The sequence below is a fragment of the Giraffa tippelskirchi genome, chromosome 4 (assembly GCF_054371585.1).
Source record: "Giraffa tippelskirchi isolate mGirTip1 chromosome 4, T2T-mGirTip1v1.2.pri, whole genome shotgun sequence".
NCBI lineage: Eukaryota > Metazoa > Chordata > Mammalia > Artiodactyla > Giraffidae > Giraffa > Giraffa tippelskirchi.
This window is the reverse complement of record NC_137278.1, coordinates 100,783,618-100,808,224: the sequence shown is the minus strand read 5'-3', so window position 1 is coordinate 100,808,224 and position 24,607 is coordinate 100,783,618. Positions and strand designations below refer to the sequence as shown.

Sequence of the window (24,607 nt, the reverse complement as noted above, 5' to 3'; positions counted from 1 at the left end):
AAGCAGGGTGACAGTATGCAGCCTTGACGAACTCCGAAACTCTGTACCCCCAAGCAGCTACTCCTCTTTCCCCCCCTTTCCCAGTCCCCTAGCAAACCCTGTTGTACTTTCTGTTTCTATTAATTTGACTATTCCATATTAGTTCATCATTTTGATTCCAAGACCTTTGTTAGTTCTTTATGTTGTAGTTATCTTCTACTCTGTGGCTTACCTTTTAACTCTCTTAATGTTATCTTATCTTTTGATGAATAGAATTATTAATATTTTTCTTTGATGGTTTGTACTTTTTTATCCTTTTGATGAAATATTTCCTTACTCACCAGAAATGAAGATATTCTCTTATTTATCTTCTAGAAGTTTTTCAGCCTTTCCATTCACATTCGGATTTAAAATCTACCCAGAACTGATTTTTCTGTTTCCTCCCTCCCCCACCTCCCCCACCAGTTGACACTCTGCTGTTAACCAAGTTTGTCGTTTCTCCACTGATTGGCAGCGCCACCTTTGTTGTAAATCAAGTGTCCGTATACGTGTGTTTGTTTCTGGGCTGTTATGTTCAGTGGTCTATTTTTCTATACTTGCACAGTACCGCAGTTGACTTAATTATTGTAGTTTTTATAATAAGTCTTGATATCCAGCAGAGTAAATCCTCCAAAGTGAGCTTTGTTCTTCAAAAATATATTTTTCTGTTCTTGGCTCTCTACATTTTATATAAATAGTAGAATTTGTTTGTGATTTTGCCAAACTAAATAACATGATTAAACGTTGATCGGAATTGCATTGAATCTTTCCACTGGTTTGGAGGAATTGAAATCTGACATCATTGAGTCTTAAAGTCTATGAGTATAGTGTATCCTTTCATTTATTTAGCTCTAGAGTATGTGACCTTGGACAACTGACACGATATCTCTGAGTCAGTAGTTTTATACTGTTGAGAGTGAATTAAACATTGGAACTCACCCTTTCAGAAGTACAAAAAATCAAGATTATTAAAGATGTGCATTCATTTCCTTTTGACACATTTTGTAGAAGTTTCTTCTTTTAATTGTTTAAAATTAAGGATGGTTAAGGAAATATTATCATAAAAATTCTACTTTTTAAAATATATTTTCCTTTCAAAATAAGCCTCTTATTTATCTTATTCTCTTACTCAGTCTCATCTTTTGTCATCACATGCTGTAGGACCCTACTTGCTCTGCTTTCATATTGAGTAGTCTTTCTCCCATTCTGCCCATTCTGCTGCTGGCTCTTCTAGTGATTGTTTTATCTTTGAATGATTATATATACTCTGACAAGGTTTACATTTCTCTTAGCATAGTTAACCCTTATGCTTAATCTCAAAATTTCTAACATTAATATCTAATGTTTATCTTTGGATTTTTCAGAATGGTAAAGAGAAAATGGCCTAGCTTATGCTCATGTCAAAATAGATGTATTTCTGTATTTTAAATTTTGAAATCTCTTCTTTGTAAAATGTATATGTGTATAATAAATAATGAATTTTTAATTGATAGCCTAATTATTAAAAGAGATAGGGAAAGAGATATGGGGATGTCTACATGTATATGTATAATAAAAAACCTGTATATTGAGCAGTGACAGCAGTGGTTTTATGTGATGTCCAGAATCATCTTTATTTCAAAATATTTGCAGGAAAAACTAAAACTTTAGTCACCCTGTTTGCCATACTGAATTTGAACAACAGTAAAATATTAATTTAAGGAAAATCTCAAAAGATTTTACTAAGAGTGTATGGCCTTTATAAGATAAGTTTATCATACCGATAATGAACAAAACCTTATTTTTCAAGGAATAGTTGTTTATTCATTCATTGTCACTTTTTAATGATAGCTTTTGCCTGTTTTATTTTCTAAGGAGATGCCTGTGCTTTACAGAAAGGAAAAAAATGTTTGAGATACCCAGTAAAAAAAAACCCTGTATGTTTAGAAGTAAGTTTCAGCATTCTATTAACAGGTATATATAAAACTGGAGAAGAAAGCAGTGTACTTTACACATGACTTTTTCAATATCTACAATCTCTACAACTGCACTCATTATTCTCACTGCTGTTCTCTTTTAGGTCAAAACTTTGCTTACTAATGTTAAGTTTTGAAATTTAACATTGTGATGTGTCACTTCTGCTTTAAATAGTAGATGATGTTGAAGTGGCTTAAGGACTGACTAAAGTGTTCCCATTGTTGACGCACCCCCAGTGATCAAGGCATTAGTTTGATCAACGCACCTTGCCCCAGTACCCCAGTTTCGTGATTCTCAAGTCTGCTGTGAAAGCTGACAGTTTGCCCCGTGTGGTTAGTGACGTCTGTCTGTCCGCGTTTTCTCTGCAGGTACTCTGTGAGCACGTCGAGCTCTTCCATCGCCGCCCTCCTGTGTGCGCTTTACCCCCACTTCCCCGCTCACAGCACGGACAACCGGTGAGCCTCGTGGCATTCTTCGCGTAACCTTTCTCCAGTTGTCTTGGGGGAGGGGAGTCATCTGATGGTGTTTTGGCTCCACGGACTCATTTCCGAATTCGCTATACTCTGCTCTTAAACTTAGTTATCTTCCTGGGTAAATCTTTTTTAAAAGTTTTTCTCGCAAAATTTTAAGCCAGAAGAGAACTTTGGGCTTCTGATTCCTGACCAGCCTTCTCCCATTCACCAGTCAGTTGAACTGCTCTAAACCCAGAAGTAGGCCAGACCAGGGGTGTCAGTAGGGAAAAACTCATCGTGCAGAAGATAGCAGCAGGGGAAACTGAATACGCTTTGGCCAAAGTGTTTAATTCTAAGAGAGGAATTTATCTGATTTAGTGGCAATGTCTATATGAATTCCGTTTGCTCCCTCTTTGAATGCTGAGAAGTGTTGTTTAACTGGCAAAGAAGGGACAAGAAAATGCAGCAAAGAATTAGTTTAGAAGTGGCAGTGAGGAGTAGAACCCTACGCGTGGAGAAGCCATCTGATAACACAATAGCTCTGTGTTTAGAGCACAAAGAACCACCAGAAGTTTCAGGCCTAGCCAGTCTCTCCTGTTTGTGGAGGAAGGGGAAAAGATAGCTCCTTGTACCCCAGTGACATCCAGGGCGCTCTGAGAGCTCAGCTGCAGGCAGCCCCAGTGATCTGCCAGGGAAGGAGCAAGAGAGGGGGCTTGCAGTAACTGAGCTATCACGGAAACTACAGTGTCAATGTGCAGCCAGTAATGACAGGAAGACAGCGGTTTTACAAAAGTAGCCTGATGTGAAGTCCAAACTGCACTTTCTTTTTTAAAACTTCTTTGGCCTCACCACACCACATATGGGATACTAGTTCCCTGACCAGGGATCAAACTCACACCCCCTTCGTTGGAAGCACCGAGTCTTAACTGCCAGGGAATCCCTGAAGTCCAAACTTTAATGATAGATGGTGCATAAGAATATTGTTGTTAAATTAGTATAACTCTGATGAGTGGTCTCTTACTTGTAAGTTTAGGGAAGATTGTTTTGAGTTGTTGAAGTCAGCTATCGATTAGGGTACAAGGGAGATGGTTAAACAGATAGCATCACCAACTCAATGGCCATGAATTTGAGCAAACTCCAGGAGACAGTGGAGGACAGAGGAGCCTGGCATGCTGCAGTCCATGGGGTCGCAAAGAGTCAGACATGACTTAGCGACTGAACAACAATAAGGAAGAGCTGCCCTCGCATGTTGCTGGTCACAGTATCAGCTGTTTTAAACAGAACAATTTGTTGATAAGCACCAAGAACCTCTATGTAACTGATACATACCAGTTTTCTCAATAGAGATGTTTTGGGTCGAGGGTCACATGTCTCTAATTTTTTAAAGAGAGTTTCTCTATTATGTTTTAATTGAATCTAATCATTGTCCTTTAGGACTGCCGTCCTGGATGGGCATCACTCGGCTCTGATGTGCTTCAGCTTATAGGCCGCGGGAGATTGTAGAGCTCTGTGCTACCTCCTGCTGTTATGGCCTTTTGTGTTTTCTGTAAACAGGTATCACCTCCAGGCTCTCCGGCACCTGTACGTGCTGGCTGCAGAACCAAGACTCCTGGTTCCCGTGGATGTGGACACAAACATGCCCTGCTACGCCCTCTTAGAAGTGACCTATAAGGTAGCTCTCTCCCTCTGTTGTTGCTTTGTTTTTTATTATTGCCACTCATCCATCTTTGCACATCAAAGTATTTTGAAAGCGTTGTCCTTTAAAAGATGACAACAGTGAGTTGAGTTCTCCTAAAAATTGAAGCCTCCACATTTAATGTACATCCTGCCAGGCCATTCAGGCTCATTTGTAGCCTTCAGATGTAATATTTTAGGGACCGTCAGCTGCTCGTTGGTTTTTAGAGCTTGTAGTTTGTAAATGTCCCTGTTATCTTTATATAGCTGAGAGTAGCGTTCCAAAAAATGAAGGGAGTTAGAATAATATTTGGATGTCAGCATAGTGCTTCAGAGTATGTGATGAGAGAGCTTTGATTTACATGCATGGATAGATTATAAGTCATTATGTCCTTCCTTCTGGGCTTCTCAGGTGGCTCAGTGGTAGAGTTCACCTGGCAATGTAAGAGACACAGGAAACACAGGTTTGATCCTTGGGTCAGGAAGATCCCCTGGAGAAGGAAATGGCAGCCCACTCCAGTGTTCTTGCCTGGAAAATCCCATGGACAGAGGAGCCTGGCGGGCTACAGTCCATGGGGTCACAAAGAGTCTGACACGACTGAGCACACATGCACATCCTCCCTTCAGAAAATTGTTTGGTACCTCCTGTGTATCAGAACTGTGCTAGGGAGTTCCCTGGTGGCCTAGTGGTTAGGATTTTGAGCTTTCACTGCTGTGGCGTGGGTTTAATCCCTGGTCAGGGAACTGAGATCCCATAAGCCATGTGGTGTGGTCAAAACAAACAGAAAAACAAAAAATAACAAACTCCAAAACTGCTAGGTTCTGGGATACAAAGTTGAGGTGGCTGTCATTTTCCTTAAGGAACGTCTGTCTCTGAAGAGTTACGCTTGGATTCAGTAAGAGTAGCCTGAGATAATTGGAGGTTTGTGTGGGGTGCGGGGGGAGCTGACACGTGCTCTTATCCAACACTCCTGGCAGTTGGGAGGCCATCCTGGTAGACATGGTGTCTGGACTGAGATTTGCCAACTGAGCCAGGCACGTTCCTGGCAGAGAAGGCAGTGTGCAGAAAGCCAGAGGCCTCCTCGCAAGGGCAGAGGTACAGTGCTGCTGGCAGGTGAAGTGCGGGCTCTGCCAAGGATAGTAGGTGGCAGCCCTGTCAGACCCGAGTATCAGAGAGGATTTTATGCTGTGGACAGTCTGTCTCCAGCCTGCGGGGAAGGGAGCGCATAGAGCGTGAATGTTGTTTGTACTTTTCCCTAACTACATAGTAAGTGGTGACTCTTGTATTTGTGAAGGGCACTCAGTGGTATGAACAAACCAAAGAAGAACTGATGGCCCCTACCCTTCTTCCAGAACTCCACCTTTTAAAACAGGTGAGTAGGATATGAGTAGAAAGATATATCAAGGGGTAAGTTCAGCCAGAAGAGCATAGCATGAAAGATAGCCGAAGAGAAGCCTATGCGTTCTCAGTGTTTCCTAAGAAACGGGTGCGCAGCAGCAGGAGGAACAGTCCTGAGGAAGAGAGAGGGTCCCCTCGGGAGCTCTTTACTGAGGGCTGAGATGGCCTGGGAAATGACTCACGTGTTCATCTGGAAATGGGCTTGTTAGCCTCTCACCATCTCTTTCTAGCCCAGTTTATTCTCATTTCCTCTGAGAAGCATGGGTTTCATTTTATCTACTAGCACTTTCCCAGGACTGGATTGACTGTTTACATTTATCTTGGCAGGTTAAAGTTAAAGGCCCAAGATACTGGGAACTGCTCATAGATTTAAGCAAGGGAACACAACACTTGAAGTAAGTGCATTGAATTTTTCAGATGTGTCTGTGAAGGGAATAGAAATATAGGGGAAGGTACAAATGATGATAATTATGTGAAATGCTCCTTGTCACCCTTTCATCTCATCCAGGACGATGTGTAGAGTGCTGAAGAAGATGAAAAAGTTCTTTGTAGAACTTTGTACTTCTCTTTGAAAAAGTTCGTAGTTGAAAGTAAAATTTTACATTCAGGAGTCAAACCCTAATTATTAATTCAGTGAGAAACTTGAGTGACTTAAATTGGGACAGTCGTGGAATTGTCCTTTGGAGCAATAATGAAAGATTTAATTTAAGAAAATGAAGCTGATTTATATGTCCACAAAGGGAATGTTGTGACAGTTGGTGTTTGTCAGACCACATCTTCTGTTGCATCTCTTTACCATTTTCTGGTTAGATGGCTGTCATAAAATTAAGATGATGGTTGATTGCTTTTGGTTGGAAATGGTCATATGCAGATAATTACTTTGATGAACAGAGAGTGCTAATAATTTTTACACTTCAGTTAGCATATAAATTAAGTCTTTAAACTCGCGGAAAGTTTAACAATTTGTAACAGTTTTTACACTGTCATCCTCATTTCTGTTTCTCCCAGACTATAAATAGCTGCTTTTTGTATTATTCTGTCTTTAGATTTGCAGCATCTTTTTCTTTTTACTGTAAACCAGATATTTAAGGGAATACATGTTGGATGAAATATCTCCTTTGAAATTCATACTTGAGCAAATAGTCAGAATGCCACCTTATTTAATAGGTTCCTTGAATCTTGACAGCAGAGAAAAGCAGAACTTGATTATGACTTGTAGGAACTGGTTTAGTTTCGACACAATAAATAATCACATAGCAGAAAGTGGTGAAGACTTTATCTCATGTGAACGTAGTACTGGGAACTACATTTCCAGGCAACAGCTGCCAGTAATACCTTGTATTAAATCCATTCTTGTTTTCTTTCAGGTCCATTCTTTCCAAGGATGGGGTTTTATATGTTAAGCTCAGAGCAGGTCAGCTCTCCTACAAAGAAGATCCAATGGGGTGGCAAAGTTTATTGGCCCAGACTGTAGCTAACAGAAACTCGGAAGCTCGGGCTTTCAAGGTAATGTGATTGGTAAAAACTGAAGGATATTCTCATCAGAAGAAAAAAAAATTGTAACTAAGTGTGATGACGGATGTTAACTAGACTTGTGGTTGTCATTTGTCAGTATATACAAATAGCAAATAATTGTACATCTGAAACTAATAAACATATATCAATTACATCTCAATTAAAACAAAAACCAAAATTGAACAACAAGAGGAAATAGGTTCAAATCCTACTAGTCTACCCAAAGCATATACTTCTATCATAACATTTATGATACTGTTTAGGTAGATCCACTCACTAATCACAGCAGATTATAAAGACTGAACGACCTGGGGCCCGTTGGCTATTTTATGTCACGGCTGTTATAAAATACAGGCCATCTGCAAGAACTCAAAGGATGGTTTACATTTAGTGGCAGGGACAGTCAAAATATATCTTAATGCTAAAAAAAATTTAGCTTAATGGTTAATACTCAAATCCATTAAAATTTACTTAATTCATGGGAAAAATAAAAAAGTTTTTTGCAAGGTAGCACTTTTGACTTATGACTGAGTCTTTATTATAGTTTCCAGAGAATCAATTGAGGTAGTTGACATCAGTGAATTTTGTTTGTCAGCATTTGAAAGGATTTTAGGGCAAAGTTTAACTTGAATTAGCACTATTGCTAATTAGCACTAAACCAAAGTGAATGAAAGTGGAAGTCACTCACTTGTGTCTGACTCTTTGTGACCCCATGGACTATACAATCCATGGAATTCTCCAGGCCGGAATACTGGAGTGGGTAGCCTTTCCCTTCTCCAGGGGATCTACCCGACCCAGGAATCGAGCTGGGGTCTCCTGCATTGCAGGTGGATTCTTTACCAACTGAACTATTAGGGAAGCCCGATATAAGCCCGATATAAACCAAGGCTCATCTCAAAGACCCTAATCCAGTTTGTAAAGAAAATAGATAAGTTTAAGCTTGAGTTTTCATGGGGCAAGTATGTGAAAATTAAAAGACCGTCTCCATTTCCTGCCTGCTGGGAGTTCAGAAGCAAAATATAAACCTCAGTGGAAAATGGTAAAACCTTCATATTCCATTTTCAGTCTTGAACCTTGAGTGATATTCCTTGTCACCCTTTATTTCCATTTTTTTTTTTAAGTTGTAAAATACACATAACATAAAATATACTGGCTTAACCCTTTTAAGTATATAGTTCTTTGGTACCAAGTACATTCGTATCGCTGTGCTACCATTACCACCATCCATCTCCGTGACTCTCTATCTAGCAGAGCTGCATCTCTGACCCCATTAACACTGGCTCCCCATTCCCTTCTCCCCAGCCCCTGGCAGCCACCATTGCACTTTCTCTTTCTGTTTCATGACAGTAGTGACCTTACGACAGCACTTGTCTTTCTGTGAGTGGCGTGTTAGAATGATAATTTTTTTTCCTTAATCTGTTCAGTAATAATTCTAGTTTTTAGTTTGCCTTTCAGTTAGTTTAAGAAGGAAGGGAAAACCTTTTTGGGGTGACTTCTGTAAGAAACACCTGTGTTTAATCTGCCCTTTGATAAATCAGTAGCTCATGGTAGCTTGTGCAATATGTTTCTTAAGTATGATATCCCTTATATGTTTAATCTGAAAGAAAATAATACAAATGAACTTACAAAACAGAAACAGAGTCTTTGAGAACGAGCTTATGGTTACCAGCAAGAAAGACAGGAGGAAGAGATAGTGAGGGAGTTTGGGATGGGCATGTACAAAAAAAAAGAATAAGTAAGCTGATATTATTAAAAAAGAAAAAAAAAAAACTTTCAACCCAACAGGTTAATGAAGTTCTAGCAGCCTTGGGTTTTGTGGAAACATTGTGTGGAAAAAAAATAAAGTAGATTACAGCTGCATACAATTTGAGTAGTTATGGAAAGAATCTTTATTATTGCACATATACTTGTTCTTTATTTTTTTTAGCCTGAAACGATTTCCACATTCACTTCTGATCCAGCACTTCTGTCATTTGCTGAATATTTCTGCAAACCAACTGTGAACGTTGGGCAGGTATGTATTATGTGGTTTGTTAGCTCCAAGACTAGGCTTTGTTGTTTCTGTCTGCAGACCACCATAAAAAATCCAAAATATCCTTATCTGTCTTTGATGACATGCCTTAGGCACACTGAATGATTTTTGTTTGGCAAATACAAATTTTTCATAGTCTAAAACTATTAAATTTAGTAATTTCCTACCTTAGTAGTAGAAACAACTTAAAATTTCCAAGACATTAATTTTGGTCACTGGTATTTATGTATTCTTATAATGATTCTTATTTTCTCTTTATTTTATAACCCTTTTTGTTGATCATAAAACTGTTCTCTTCAGGATTCTAAGAGTGCTTGCTAGTAGATTCTTTGATTTATCCATCATCTCAACTGGCAAGGACTGGATGTAGGAATTACATGATCTGGGATTGGTGGCCTATTGTCTGCAAGTGTGTGTGACCTTGGAAAAATTTTTCAATCTTTTTGAGATGTCGTTTCCTTATTCCTAAAAGTGGGATTGTAATATAACCTGCCTTACATTGTTGTTTTGAAAGTAAAATGACAGAACCTTCCTGCCTCTTATTTATTGAATCTTCACTGTGTGTTAGGCACTCTGCTCAGTATTCTTTGTAATTTTTTTCGTTTAACTCTGACCCTGGGGGTAGGTACTGCCTGCTGAGGAATACTGCCACTTAGAGCTGTCACATACCTGAGGTCACATAGCCAGGAAGGGCTGGGGCCTGTGCTCGACTGAAGGCCACAGGTCTCTGCTGAAAGCCCACGCCTGCCCTTGACCCCGGCTGGGCTTGCTGTGCCACCGCCCGGCCTGGTCTGCTCCGTGTTCCTGCTGCATCTCGGTGGCTGCTGGGCACCCCTTCTGGGTCCTGTTCTTTTTTTTTTTTGAATACGGGCAAAGTATTTTTTTTTTTTAATAAATTTATTTATTTTGATTGGGGGCTAATTACTTTACAATATTGTAATAGTTTTTGCCATACATTGACATGAATCAGCCATGGGTTTACATGTGTCCTGTTCTTGCCAGCCCACCCCATGGCATAACTCTGTGCTGGCCTGTCTGCTCATTTTACCCAGCTTCTTTCATTCCTCTCCTCTATAGCACTTAGAGCCTTAAGTGTTTCTTGGAACTTAATTTTGATTGTATTTTTATTGGTGTTTAATATTGCATGCACTCTGATTTTATAAAGACCTGGCCTTTTTTACCTTTTTGTGTCATTCACTGCAGAATGTGAGAATGGGCCATCATAGTGACTATACAGTTGTTCTTTGATTTGATTTCGGAATACTCATTGATGTGCTACAAAAAGATTCTGACTTTCCACAGAAACAGGAGCTTCTGGATCTCTTCTCTTCAGTGCTCTACGAATGTGTGACTCAGGAGACCCCAGAGATGTTACCTGCGTACATAGCAATGGATCAGGTATGGTTCAGAAAACCTATCCTAATTCTGATGAGCTTTATCCTGTATTTCAAATAACATGCCAGACAATACAGTAAGATTCCCTCTATGTCCATCTTTTTAGTTTCTCATTTGCTTTTAGAATCTCAGAAAAGGAATCTGTATCAAAGCTGAAAGCTCTGTATATACCAGAAGCTTAGAGTTTATGATGACAAATGGGCTGTCTTACTCCAGGGGTTTCTGTTCCCCCCTTCTGGCCTCTTCCTCTGACCAGGAGAGCATGCTTCCTCCCTTTCCGCCCTTGCATCCTCCTGTAGTCTCTTGCCTCCCTCCTGACAAAGCCTTTTCCTAGAAAAGCTTATGCAGGTGAGCAGTAAGAGAACAAGCAGTGCCCTGGTGGTGGCAGGAATGTGCAGTTAGACCTGGTGATGAGGCTCACAGAAGTTACAGTACCAGCATGCAGGGGTTTAGGGGGCTGGAGTTCATTTTAAAATTAAGAGTGTAAAAGGGGTAATGCAGAAGATAATGCTCAACAGCTTTCCTAAAGGATTGAACTTATTTATTTTCTTAGGTTATTAGTAATTGTTGTTTTAATTAATAAGTCCTGTCTGTCTCTTTGAGACCTCTTGGATTATAGCCAGCTAGGCTCCTCTGTCCATGAGATTTCCCAGGCAAGAATACTGAAGTGGGGTGCCATTCTTTCTCCAGAGGATATTCCTGACCCAGGGGTCGAAATCCCATCTCCTGCATTAGCAAGCAGATTCTTTACCACTGAGCCATGTGGGAAGTCCTATTTAGTAATACTTGTGGCTTTTTAATATTGTCATATCATTGAGACTCAGACTTACCATTAAATTGAGGCAGTAGTTTTCTAACTTGGCTAAAATTTATCTGGGAAATCTTAACAATACAGATCCTCAAGTCCCCTTCCACAGTTACTGAATCAGAATTTCTGAGATTTAAGTCCAGGATCTATAGTTTTAAACAGCTCGAGTGACTATGATACAATGAGTTCACAGATAAGAATTTGGGACTCAGTGTCAAAGGAAGTAATCTCTAATGGAAAAAGAATCTCTACTGAAGAATTGAGTGGGAAAATGCAGGAAATAATTCCTTAAAACCTGTTTTGCATAACAGTCTTAATGAAAAAGGCCAGTTCCAGAATAACCAAGTGGGCCTAGAATGCCCTTATTGCCAGGCATCCACCTTTTTTGGTTGGTAAGTATATGATGTCCACAATGGTGCTGCTGCTCACTGTGTGTCTGTGGACAGCAACCAAGTAATGAGTTGTGTTTTTCAGTTGATGGTTGAGAGTGTGTTCTTTTCTTACGCTCTGAACTTTTACCTCTTTGCAGTCATGGGCAGGTACCTATAGTGGAACATCCCTCTGGTTGCAGCCATGGTGACTTTGCAGATGGGTCCCAAGAACAGTATTGTCAATAATACAGGTTTTGCCTCCTGACCCCTGGGATCCCTGACCTGATCGCGGACATATCATTGTACCAACTTGGGTTTCCCAGAGGGGACCGGCTGTAGACCTATCGGGTCTTCATTTCTCAGAGCCGTTGAGCTTCGTTTGCCTTCACCATTTTTTATCTGAAGGCTGTTCATGTTCGTTTTGAACAGAATGGCTGTGTACCTAAACCCACTAAAGGGTTTCTTTGTGGGGCAGACTGCATCAAACACAAAGCAAACTCCCCGCTGCCCTTCCTTGATCTCATGATCATATTAAAAAAATACTCCAGTGTAAAGCTCCGAGGAAGTGACGGATCTTCACTCTTTCATCAACAAGTGGATTTCTGTTCTCTCTGCAAGGCTGTAAGAAGACTGGGAAGAAGAGAAATGTCTGAGACATCTGAACTTTGGCAGATAAAGTTGGTGTTGGAGTTTTTCAGCTCCAGAAGCCATCAGGATCGGCTACAGAACCACCCTAAGCGAGGGCTTTTTATGAACTCGGAATTCCTCCCTGTTGTCAAGTGCAGTATTGACAATACTCTGGACCAGTGGCTACAAGGTAAGAACAGCACTGCACCCCTTGTGCTTCGAGGCTGCCCTGGGTCTCAGCTATTTCTGTTGTAACCTGTTTTCTTTGGTAAGCAGGTTAAGTCCTAGTACAATCCCAAATGGCTGTAGATGTCATGTTTCCAGTTAGGTGAATTACGCTCTGATTATCTACTCTTAACATTTTTTGAGGATAGAAAATGAGATTTATTTACTTATTTATTTATTTTGGCCACGCTGTGTGACATGTAGGATTTTTTGTTCCCCAACCAGGGATCCAGCCTGCGCCCCCAGCATTTTAAATACCACTTGATGCTTAGAAACTTGTTTTATCTTTTCAGCATCAGATTGTGTTTCTTTCCAGTGTGTCTCTCTCCTGTTTCTTAGGGGTGTGGTGTGTCACCTACCTGACCCCATTTTTTCTGCCTCCAACCTGTGCACACTGAAAACTTGATGTGAGCTTAGAGTGAATGTTTGTTTTACCAGTTTCATGAGTCAGTCAGTGAGGACCTGGGACTTCATGGAACTGGTTTTCTGTCAGTAGAAGCTCTGCCTTGTGATTGCAGGGACAGTGTGAAGTTAGAAGTTACTCCTGACAGTGTAGAAGTGATTATGGAGGAAAATGATGGGGCCTTTTGATGTGTGGGAAGCTGTCTAATATGTGACATATGCCTAAAATCCATTTTTAGTAGTTAACTCCTTGATCTTTTCAGTTCTGATGCTTCCAATACGTATTGGACAGCAACTTGCTTTGCGTAAATGCTAACCCTCATAATATCAGTATTAACAGCTTTTGATTCTATAAAGTTGTTAGTAAGCAGTAGGACCTAGGAATTTGACTGTGATTATGTTTGAAGCTGTCTCCCTGTTCACTGCACCTGGTTGAGGCTCCTCTGCCTGCCCCGCCCCCAGCCCTGGGGTGACTTGTTTCTCCAAGGTCCCAGCTGCTCTTGGTTTTTCTCTATTTTATTTAGACTGGAGATGGAAATGAGGGGGAAGGGGAACAAGGTTAGCTTGAGCCTGTCTTTACCCAGCTGTAGAGTCAGGGTAAATTCTGTCCAGTTACTGGAGGTCAAGGTAAAACAGGTGCAAGGGAGTAGGGAGAAGGATGTGCACGAGAGAAGGGGAGAGCAGCCCACCAGGGCCCTACCCAGAGGAGGGGGTGAGGGGGGTGGGCGGGTTGGGGCAGTGGCTTTTGGCAAACACCAAAGGAGCCCCTCGCTCCCCGTTTCCCATCTGTACCCATCTCTCCTCCCAGATTAATAGACAAGTTGTTTCTTTAAAAAAAAAGTTTCTGAAAAAATTTAATTGTAAGCCAGATTGTGAAGGATATATTTGCTGCTGCTTAGTCACTTCAGTCGTGTCCAACTCTGTACAACCTCATGGACTGTACTATGCCAGGCTCCTCTGTCCATGGGATTCTCCAGGCAAGAATCCTGGAGTGGGTAGCCATTTTCTTCTTCAGGGGATCTTCCTGACCCAGAGATCGAATCTGGGTCTCCTACATTGCAGGCAGATTCTTTGCTGCTGAGCCACCAGGGGGGCCTGAGGGATATAAAACAGCAATTTCAAAGTCCTCTTGTTAACACCTGCATCACCTCGAATTTCCTCTTGGGATTTGAAAGGTCATAAAGTTTCAGAATTTCTAAAAATATGATACTCATTTTGTTCTCATGTTTGGGAAAAAATACCTGTTATTTTATAGATGCTGCTGTTCTGGTTTTATTCAGGTTTGTGTTTGTTCACCCGTAACAGACCCTTGTTGATTTCTGTTGATAAGAAACGAGTCCCCAGACCTGTGTGTGTTCTCTGACATGCGCATGAGAGGCTGGGGCAGGGACTAGCGTGCTCTCTAGACAGCCCTGAACTGCTTTCTCCTCCCTCCTTGTTAGGGCGACTGGTGGTTTACAGTGTTGTTCTGAGCCTTCACCAGATTTGGCTTGCCACTCGGATTGCCAACAATGTGTATTTTTTTTTTTTTTTTTATTGAAACAGGACCGTCACTTAAAAAAACTCTTTGGTATGTGGTCTCCTCCCACAGATACTGGCAGCTTTGGGGTGGAGAGCAGTAAATTAGATGAAGATGCAGAGGCTCTGCAGCAGCGCTGGGAAATGTCATTTGTGTTTGTGTCTCAGTGAAATCACGGGTGACACACGGACTTTTAAGGTCGCTCACTAGTGACCCAAACTAGTGCAGCAGATTAATCATATTTTTTTGATGTTTTGTGATTGATCTCAATTACATTTTAATCTTGAGCAAAGAAAATTGGGTTTAAAGTTTAAGAACTTAAAAATTTTATTTACTTTTACATTTTATTATGGAAAAATTTAAAACATAAGGCAAAGTAAACATAATATTATCATAAACCCCATCAGGCAGCTTCAACAGTGTCCACATTCTGCCATTCTTGTATTCTCTGTAACTTTACCCATTGCCGTGCTGTTATTTTCCAAATTGTGCCATTTTACATTCCTGCCAGCAGTGGGATGCATTGCAGATTTTGGCATTATCAGTCCAGTTTTAGACAGTCTACTGAATATGTAGTGGTGTCTGATTGTAGTTTTAATTTGCATGTCTGTGATGACTCATCATGCTAATTATTTTTGTATGTTTTTGTTACTCATATATCCTTTGCAAAATATCTTTTCAAAACCTTTGTTGTTGCTATTATTTAGCACTAAGCCGTGTCAGACTCTTGTGAAACCCCATGGAGTGTATGTAGCCTGCCAGGCTCCTCTGTCCATGAAGTTCTCCAGACAAGAATACTAGAGTGGGTTGCCATTTCCTTCTCCAGGGATCTTCCCAACCCAGGGCTTGGACATGCATCTCCTGCATTGGCGAGTGGATTCTTTACTGCTGAGCCACCAGGGAAACTTTGAAACCTTTACCCATGTTTAAAATTGGCTGTCTTTTGATTATTGAGTTGTAGGAGTTTTTACATATTCTGGCTGAAAGTTCTTTGTCAGATATGTTTTGCAGTTATGGTCTCCTACTTTATGCCTGACCTATTTTTTCCAGAGTGTTTTTTGATAAACAGAAGTTTTAAATTTTGATGAAGTCAAATTTATCAGTTTGTTTTAGGGTTATTACTTTCTGGGTGTTAAGAAATCTTTCCTACTCTGGGTAAGATTTTTTTTTTAAGTTTAATATTAAAAGCTTTATAGTTTGATTTTTTATATTTAGATCTATGATTTGTCTCAAACTGATTTTTTTTTTACATGGTGTGAGATAGGAGTTGTCCTTTTTTTTTTAACTTTAAATATGGATATCTAGTTGTTTCAGGACCATTTGTGCAAAAGACTTTTTTTCTCATTGAATTGCTTTGGGGCCTTTGTTGAAAATCAGTGGACTATGTAAGTGTGAGTCTGTTTCTGGACTCAGTTCTGTACCATTGATCTGTTTGTCTTTTTGCCAGACACCCTCTGAATTACTGTAGGTTTAGAGTAAATTTTGAAATTTTGTAGTGTAAATCTTCCTGCTAAAGCAGCATTGAGAAGGAAATTCATAGTGCTAAATGCTTACATTGAGAAAGTCTCAAATCACTAATCTGAGTTCTTACTTCAAGAAATTAGAAAAAGAAAAGCAAAATAAACCCAAAGCAAGCATTTAAGAGCAGGAATCAATGAAATTGAAAACAGAAAAACAATAGAGAAAATGAGCGAAACAGAAAGCCAGTAGGCGTGAGAAAGTTATTGACAGGGAACTGTGAGCTGCTGCGTTCTCTTGCCTCTCTTGAGAAGCTGCCAAAGCAGGGCCTCTCTCGCTTCCTTTATCAGGCCTCGGGCTGCCGCCCCAGATGTCCCCACCTCCCACCAGACTGACATCCTCCTATTAGGTCCAGTGGGCTTCTGGTAGTATTCCTGGCACTCCATCTCTTTCTTAAGGAAAGTGATCTTTCTTGACTTTTGTGATAGCTCTTTTTCCCACTTCCCAATTGTTAAAAAACAAAAAACATCTGACCATTCTTCCTGTTTCGTCCCTGTTTCACTGTCTTTCCTTCCTTGCCTTTCTGGGAGTCATTGTTGCCCCCTCCTCCCTCTCCTTCTCTTCTTTTTTGTGGTAGCCAATCCATTACCTTAGCCTTTCATTCCTAACTCTGAAACATCTCGTGAATCTGTCCACATTTTGCCACTTCTGTCCTAGAACAGTGATGTGTTCTTGCCTGGACAAAGACGGTTGAAGCCTCCTGCACATCTTCCTGCTTTTTACTCTCATCTCCCTCTCTCCATCTCTGGTCAGCTGACAGTGGTCTTCCAAAGAGTAAATGGATCTAACTCTCCTGCTTAAAACCTTGCAAAGGCTGCTGATTCAGTTGCGAAAAAAATCTTTACCATTTGGTCACCAGGCCCTGTATGACCAGCAAGGCCTCTATCTCTTTCCACAGCCTCTTTTTTGTACCACCCGCTCCTCATAAACTCCACTCAAGGCCTCCTGGTCCCTTCCACTTCCGCAAAAGCACAGAGCTCCTTCTCACCACAGGACTGTTGAAGGAGCTGCTTCCCATCCCAAGAACCTTTTCCTCTTGTTCTCTGCCTGCCCAGCTCATGCTCATTCTCACAGCCTCCATGTAAATATGCCCCTTCCTCCCAGGTCTTCTTTGACCACACTGCCTCAGGCAACTTTCCTGCCATTTTTACTTCTCTCTTTCTCTCTCTCAACCTTTTTCTCTGTATCAGAATTTCTTTGTCTGCAAGTAGCAGCAGGCCTGACTCAGCTTGGCTCAAAAAGTGTTGTTTAGTCACTGAGTCGTGTCCGAGTCTTTGCGACCCTGTGGACTGTAGCCCACCATGCCCCTCTATCCATGGGATTTCTCAGGCAAAAATACTGGAGTAGGTTGCCATTTCTGTCTCCAGGGGATCTTCCTGACCCAGGGATTGAACCCAAGTTTCCTGCATTGGCAGGCGGATTCTTTACCGCTGAGCCACCAGAGAAGCCCAGCTCAAACACTAGGACACATACAAACTTGTGTAATTGGAAGTCCACAGTGACTGTAGGCTGAAGGGACATCTAACTCCAGTGGCTCCAGCTCCATCTCTCTGAGGTTCCATCAGTTACGCTCTGTGCCATGACTTTATCTTCAGAGTACTTTTTTCTGATGGCAGTAAACTGACTGTAACAGTTCTTTGCCACAAGTTCAGCATTTTGCTTAGAGGAAGAATAGAGTTTCTTCTAGGAGCTTTGCCATAAGAATGAGGAAATTTTTTTGTTTCCTGCAAGCCTCTAGCAGACATGTTGTCAAGCATCTCCTTATGTCTTTGAACTGAAACTGATGCACGTTCCTTGATCAATTCTGAGGGCAGAGAGTGTCACTCTCCCTGAATGTCTGTCTACCTGTCCCTGAACCGGTAACTGTGTTGGGGGAGTGGCAATGCCTTGATAGCCCCAGACCCGTGGTTCTCACAGTGTGGGTTCTGAAATAGCAGCAGCAGGATCACTTGGGAACTTACTGGAAACAGTTTCCCTGACCCCATCCAGGAAATTGTTGGGGTCCACTCATCTGTGTTTTAAGCAGTCCTCCAGGTGGTTCTGATGCCTGTTAAAGTTTGAGAACTTCTTCCCAAGACGAATCAGGATCCAGTCCCCTCACCTGTGAGCTAGGAGGGAAAGGTGGTAGAATGGGTATCCGGGAAGATGACCATGGTGACCACTGTACCTCGTTGGCACTCATCCTAATTTGTGATTAGCATCTTATTGCTGCTGCTGCTACTGCTAAGTCGCTTCAGTCGTGTCCGACTCTATGTGACCCCATAGACGGCAGCCCACCAGGCTCTGCTGTCCCTGGGATTCTCCAGGCAAGAACACTGGAGTGGGTTGCCATTTCCTTCCGCAGTGCATGAAAGTAAAAGTGAAAGCGAAGTCACTCAGTCTTAGCGACCCCATGGACTGCAGCCTACCAGGCTTCTCCGTCCATGGGATTTTCCAGGCAAGAGTACTGGAGTGGGTTGCCATTGCCTTCTCCATCTTGTTAGGACTGTAATATCTCTGTCCCCCACAACATTCTAAACTCTGCAGTGATGGGCACTCTGGCTGGTTTACCACAGTAACTTTAATGCCCAACATAGGAACTGTCTGATATATGTAGGTGCTCAGTGAGTTCTTAATGAGAAAATAATAAAAAGAATTCATTCCTTGTGCCTCTCAGTTGTGTAATCAGTTAGTTCTATTCCATGTGTGTCTCCCTTACAGCTGGAGGTGATAGGTGTGTACACGCCTACCTCAGTGGGCAGCCCTGCAAGGAGTCGCAGCTGAGCATGCTGGCCTGCTTCCTGGTGTACCACTCAGTGCCAGCCCCCCAGCACCTGCCGTCTATAGGTGTGGAAGGTAACTGCACATCGGGGTCCTCTTTTCATACCTGTATTACCCACTGATGGGTTTAGTTTCTTGGTAGGAACTTCTACTGCATTATTTTCTCTAGTTAGGTTTTTGGCTTCATTCATGTTTGGGTGTTATTGTTGAGAATTTTTCCCCGGAGAACAAAACCAAAAAACTCCAATAAAACTACCTGAGCTTTCCATATGCATAAACCTTTATTTCCATTCAGAAGAGGACGGATTCTTCACAGGGCCCCAAATACCGGTATATACTAATCAACTAACATTCATATTGTTCTTCTCTGTTAACTGACTTTTACTAGTTATTTTTCTTTATTTTCTGGGTTTTCAGTTTATATTTTTAAAAAACACATAATATTAATCTCTAATATTATAGAACTTTGAAAGGATAGCAGTCTAATTTTGTATGTATTTGAATATTTGCATAACAGAGTTTGAAGTTTTAGCATCTGACTGTATTTTTCGGACTGTAGAATCAGATACAAAACTTGTCCATTTAGTCATTTAAAATGTAATGACATTATTGATTTCTGGCTGTCTTGAAAACTTCAGAAAAAAATGCACTATTTAGAGCTTCTAGTTGTGGCCACAATGGAATTGCTTGTATTAGACAGACTCTCCCACACACAAAAAAGCAAATATAAAAGTGGACATCTTCATAAAGCTTAAAGGAATTGGTGGCAACCCTACTAGCTGGACTTGACTGAGGAAAAAGAATTCCTGAGAGGAGGGAAGCATTTAAGAAGCTCCATATTTACTCTGGCATTCTCCCAAAGACAGTTGTCAATTCATTATAAGAAGTAGAGACCCAGAAAAAAGCAGCAGTGCTGCTGGGCAGAGGAGCTGAGGTTGAATTAATGATTGCCCAGGCCTGGAACTTAACAAAATCCCAGATAGGAGGGAACCATAGGAATAATAACTCAAAAACCTGGGTGCTCTCTTCCTTTGAGGCGTTTATCAAACCTTAACCTGCACATGCACAGGGTAAAACTTCAGGAAACCTAGCAGAAACCAGGACGCTAAAAATACGAGCAACAATTTCAGCAGCAGTATAGTGCCAGGGAACAAAGGGTAGTGCTCACGGTCTGCTGAGGTGGAGTGGCTTTGGTAGGCCTCCCGGCCGTCTGGTGGGATGCTAACAGGGCCAGCCCCTAAAGGAGAGGTGAAACTGACACAGACCAGACCGAAGACCAGTCTAGAACAGACTGAGGAGATCCATTTGCAGTCTCCCTCCCTGATAGAAGAAAAATTAACCTTTATAGGAGAAAGAAAATACCTCTTGAACTTCTGTAATTTTTAATTCACAGTATCAGTGCTGAATCAAAATGAAAAGATATAAGAGGAAAAAGAGTAATATAGAAACAGACTTGGATGTGATCCAGATATTGGAATTATCGGACTCAGATTACTGCAGTGTCTGGAGTTACTATGACTAATATTTCCAGGAAAATAGAGGATAAGATGAAGAATTTCACCAGAAATCTGGAATCAGAAAGAGTTAAAGGCAATTCTAGAACTGAAAAATATAACTAAAATTAAGAATTCAGTAGGTAGAGAATTGCCTGGCAGTCCAGTGGTTAGGACTCTGCATTTCTGTTGCCCATGGCCCAGGTTCAGTCTCTGGTTGAGGAACAGATTCCAAAAGCCATGCCAGCAGGGCAAAAAAAAAAGAATTCATTATGTAGATTAGTTAGCGTATTAGACATAGCAGATAAATGAACTGGAAGACAGTTGTGTAGAAAGTAAACAGATTGAAGCACAGAGAGAAAAATGAATATCAAATTCAGAAAAGAGTAAGAGACATTTGAAATACAGTGAAGTCAAACATGCATGTAGTTGAGATCCCACAATGAGGAGAGAGAAAATGAGATAGAAGCAATATTTGAAGAGACAGAGGGTAAGAATTTTGAAAAATGGGTGACAGACCCCTATGCAAGATAAATGCAAGGAAAACCACACCTAGCTGCATAATAGTCAAAGCTACTAAACAGGAAAAAATTTTAAATTATAGACTTCCTTTTTCATCCAGGATGGAGTAACAGAGATCTGATTTACTATACCACCTGAAACAAAAAGACAAAAAGGCAGAAAATCCTGAACACTACATATGAATCAATGGCTTTTATATCAGGCAGTGAAGAATAGTGATCCCTAAGAGATGAGAAACAATGAGATTAGCTCTGTGATTGCCCTAGCTAATAGCCTTGACAGTTTCCAGACTGTGGGTGGGGGGGGGCAGGGAGAGGGAACCCAGGAAGAACCTGTAAGACTCCTAGAGCTGAGGTGATGAAGCTGAGAATGCAGGGAGCCAAAGGAGCTAGAGTTTACATGACGGAGTGCCAGAGAGGAAAGAGTGGCACACAGAGAATGCCAGACACTTGCAGACGGCCCCCCTCAAATATTAGGAGCGTCTTTATCGCTCAGCACACGCATGTGAGGAAATTTCCCGAGGCTGAGGGAAGAACTGTCCAGATGGATTAGAGAGCACATTCCCAGTTTATGCAGATTCAGAAACCATGGAAACAGTGGCAGATTTTGCTTTCTTGGACTCCAAAAATCACTGCTGATGGTGACTGCAGCCACAAAATTAGAAGATGCTTGCTCCTTGGAAGGAAAGCTATGACAAACCTAGACAGCATATTAAAAAGCAGAGACATCACTTTGCTGACAGAGGTGCATATAGTCAAAGCTATGGTTTTTCGAGCAGTCATGTATGGATGTGAAAGTTGGATCATAAAGAAGTCTGAGCACTGAAGAATTGATGCTTTTGAATTGTGCTGGAGAAGACTCTTGAGAGTCCCTTGGACTGCAAGGAGATCCAACCAGTCCATCCTAAAGGAAATCAACCCTGGATATTCATCAGAAGGACTGATCCTGAAGCTGAGGCTCCAGTACTTTTTCCACCTGATGAAAAGAGCCAACTCTTTGGAAAAGATCCTGATGCTGGGAAAGATTGAGAGCTGGAGGACAAGGGGCTGACAGAGGATAAGATGGTTGGATGGCATCACCGACTCAATGGACATAAGTTTGAGCAAACTCAGGGAGATGGTGAAGGACAGGGAAACCTGGCCTGCTATAGTCCATGGGGTCTCTGAATCAGACACAATTTAGCGACTGAACAACAACGGAAACAGTGCCTGTTCCCACAACTTCACAATTCAAGGGGCCTTACTCAGAAACATGTTGCCTCAATAATGGGAAATATTTAGCCTTAAACTAAATAGAGTTCTGATCCCACCTAAAAAAATCTTAAAAGCACAACACAAAAGGATTAAACTTTTTTCAAGTAATATGACTACATTCAGGAACAAAGCTTAAGAATACAGAAATACGAAATTATCCAGCACTCAGCAAAGTAAAATTTGTTGATGTCTGGCATACAAAGGAATAGGAAAACAACTTACAATGAAAGAGGTGAGAAATCAGTGGATGTTAGTTAGCAGACAGGGACATTAAAACAGTTATTATAACTCTGTTCCATACTTCAAAACATTAAGAGATATAGAAGATATAAAAAGAATCTAATTGAACTTTTAGAGATGAAAACTATACTTCTGAGGAGAAAAATACACTGAATTGGATTGATGGCAGATTAGACATTGCAGAGTAAAATAATTGTGTTTGAAGACACAGCACTAGAAACTATGCAAAATGAAATGCAAAAAGAAAAAATTTGTAAAAAAGGAACAGAGCATTAAAAATGGAGGAAGAAATTCTGGTACTTCATGTACCCAATTTACAAGAGATTGAAGTCCCTGAAGAGAAAAATGGGGAAGTGGGACAGAAAAAAATACTTGATGAAATAACAGCTGGAAAATTTCCAAGTTTGGTGAAAACTGTTTCAAGAAGTCCAACAAATCCAAAGTCTGAGAAACATAAAGAAAGTTATGCTAAGGTATATAACAAACAAATTGTCCAAAAAAATCTTAAAAACAGCCAGAGGGAAAGAGCATGTTACAGAGAAACAAAAATAAGAGTGCATATTTTTCATAGGAAGCACTGCCAGTGATAAGTTAATGGTGTAACATCTGTAAAGAACTCAAAGGAAAAACACTATACCCAGCAAAAATATCTTAAAAAAAAAAAAAAAAGACCACAGAAGCTGAAAGAAATCATAACCAGCAGACCCACACTACTGGAAATGTTATAGTAAGTCCTTTAGACAGAAGGAAAATAATATCAGATGGAAATATGAATCTACACAAAGGAATAAAAAGCAGAAAATGGTAACTACATGGGTATATACGTAAGGTTTGTTTGTTTTAAACTACTTTTTAAAAGACAACTGACTCATAAAAATGATAACAATGTACTACTGGTGTTTATAAATTCTGAAAAGTGAAGTGTGTAATAATAGCACAAAGACTGGATAGGAAGAAATTTAAGTATAGCCATAAGGCTCTTACACTACCCGTGAATAGGTGTAATCTCACTTGAAGGAAATCTGGGGTAAAGATAATACTATAAATCAAAAAGCAACCACTAAAAATAAGAAAACAGAGTTAGAGCTAGTAAGCAACAGAGGAGCTATAGTGGAGTCATAAAAAGTGCTCAGTCCAAAAGAGGAAAAGGGGAACAGAGAACAGACAGAACAAATAGAAAACAAATACCAAGGTGATATGTTTAAACCTAACCATAGTGGTGGTCACATTGTCTGAATGGTCTGTTAGATTCCATAGTGTATCAGAACATTGGAGGTGTTTTCATAGCTCTTATGCATTTGTTCTCTGTTCTTGGTTTTAACGAGGTCTTAGGAAATCTGTTGATGTTTATTTGCTAAGTCATATCCGACTCTTTGTGATCCTTGGACTGTAGCTCAACAGACTCCTCTGTCCATGGGGATTTCCAGGCAAGAATACTGGAACAGGTTGCCATTTCCTTCTCCAGGGGATCTTCCTAATCCAGGGATTGAACCTGCATCTCCTGCATTGGCAGGTGGATTCCTTACCTCTGAGCCACCAGGGAGGCCCTGGGCATATTTATTAATTATATTTAAATAATATATGTATGTAGATAGTATTAATTGTTTCACATATAGTTATAAGTCAGTTTCAGAAGTACAGAACGGAATAAATTAAAGTATACATATCAAATCATCTCCTAGAGTGCATGAGGGAAATCCGCAAGGTAAGTAGTGTCTTTTAGCAGTTGTTTTCAAAGAGAAGAATACCAACTTTAAAAGTGATTGTGTGTCTGAAGCTTCCTTGAAAGAGGCTGAATTTGTTGAGTGATGTGTGACCCTTCCCTTCCATTCCATTTCTTCAGGGAGCACAAGCTTTGCAGAACTCCTCTTCAGATTTAAACAGCTGAAGATGCCAGTGCGGGCCTTGCTGAGATTAGCTCCTCTGCTCCTTGGAAACCCACAGCCAATGGTTATGTGATCATGGCTGGTGGTAAGCCTACCCTGAAGCGTGACTTCTGCACAAAAAATGTGACCAAATGACAAAGCTAAAGAAACCTTTCTAAGTTTTATAATATAGCTGGGGGAAATGAGCTGCACAGACCTCAATGTATTTTAAAAATCCAACTGTTTCAGATATCCCAGAGACTCTGTTGCTGTTGGGATTAACGTGATAGCATATATAAAAATGAGTTGAAATTTTGTAAATAAAATGTTTTGGTTTGTTTTCAAAACTCTTGATAATTAAGATTTTTCAGAGTAGAGCAGTGGGCACTGGGGTGTATATTAGTTTTTGGAATCTTTCAGCTCTGGTGATTCAGGTGAAGTGGCTTTATGCTCAGGAATGCAGTTTTTTTGCAGGGGGCATTACGGAGATGTTCACTATTTTTTTCTTGATTTATTTTTAACTGGAGGATAATTGCAATATTCTGTTGGCTTCTGCCATACAA

At 40.7% G+C, this 24,607-nt stretch overlaps 1 protein-coding gene across 13 annotated transcripts in view; it reads left to right on the top strand.

Moving 5' to 3' along the window:
* ANAPC1 (anaphase promoting complex subunit 1) overlaps nucleotides 1-24,391 on the top strand; it is a 97,534-nt gene extending 73,143 nt beyond the window's left edge. For 7 of the 13 annotated variants that reach the window (XM_081484878.1, XM_081484875.1, XM_081484877.1 and 4 more), the window contains 10 exons: nucleotides 2,343-2,429; nucleotides 3,981-4,098; nucleotides 5,396-5,473; nucleotides 5,827-5,894; nucleotides 6,867-7,005; nucleotides 8,942-9,028; nucleotides 10,349-10,444; nucleotides 12,239-12,437; nucleotides 18,612-18,746; nucleotides 24,023-24,391. In XM_081484878.1, coding sequence (XP_081341004.1) covers nucleotides 2,343-2,429; nucleotides 3,981-4,098; nucleotides 5,396-5,473; nucleotides 5,827-5,894; nucleotides 6,867-7,005; nucleotides 8,942-9,028; nucleotides 10,349-10,444; nucleotides 12,239-12,437; nucleotides 18,612-18,746; nucleotides 24,023-24,138 — 1,123 coding nt within the window. In that variant the 3' untranslated portion in view covers nucleotides 24,139-24,391. Of the gene's footprint in view, nucleotides 1-2,342; nucleotides 2,430-3,980; nucleotides 4,099-5,395; nucleotides 5,474-5,826; nucleotides 5,895-6,866; nucleotides 7,006-8,941; nucleotides 9,029-10,249; nucleotides 10,445-12,238; nucleotides 12,438-18,611; nucleotides 18,747-24,022 lie in introns of all 13 variants that reach the window. The other 6 variants (XM_081484880.1, XM_081484881.1, XM_081484879.1 and 3 more) reach the window with 4 other exon arrangements.
* The last annotated feature ends 216 nt before the right edge of the window (nucleotides 24,392-24,607 follow it).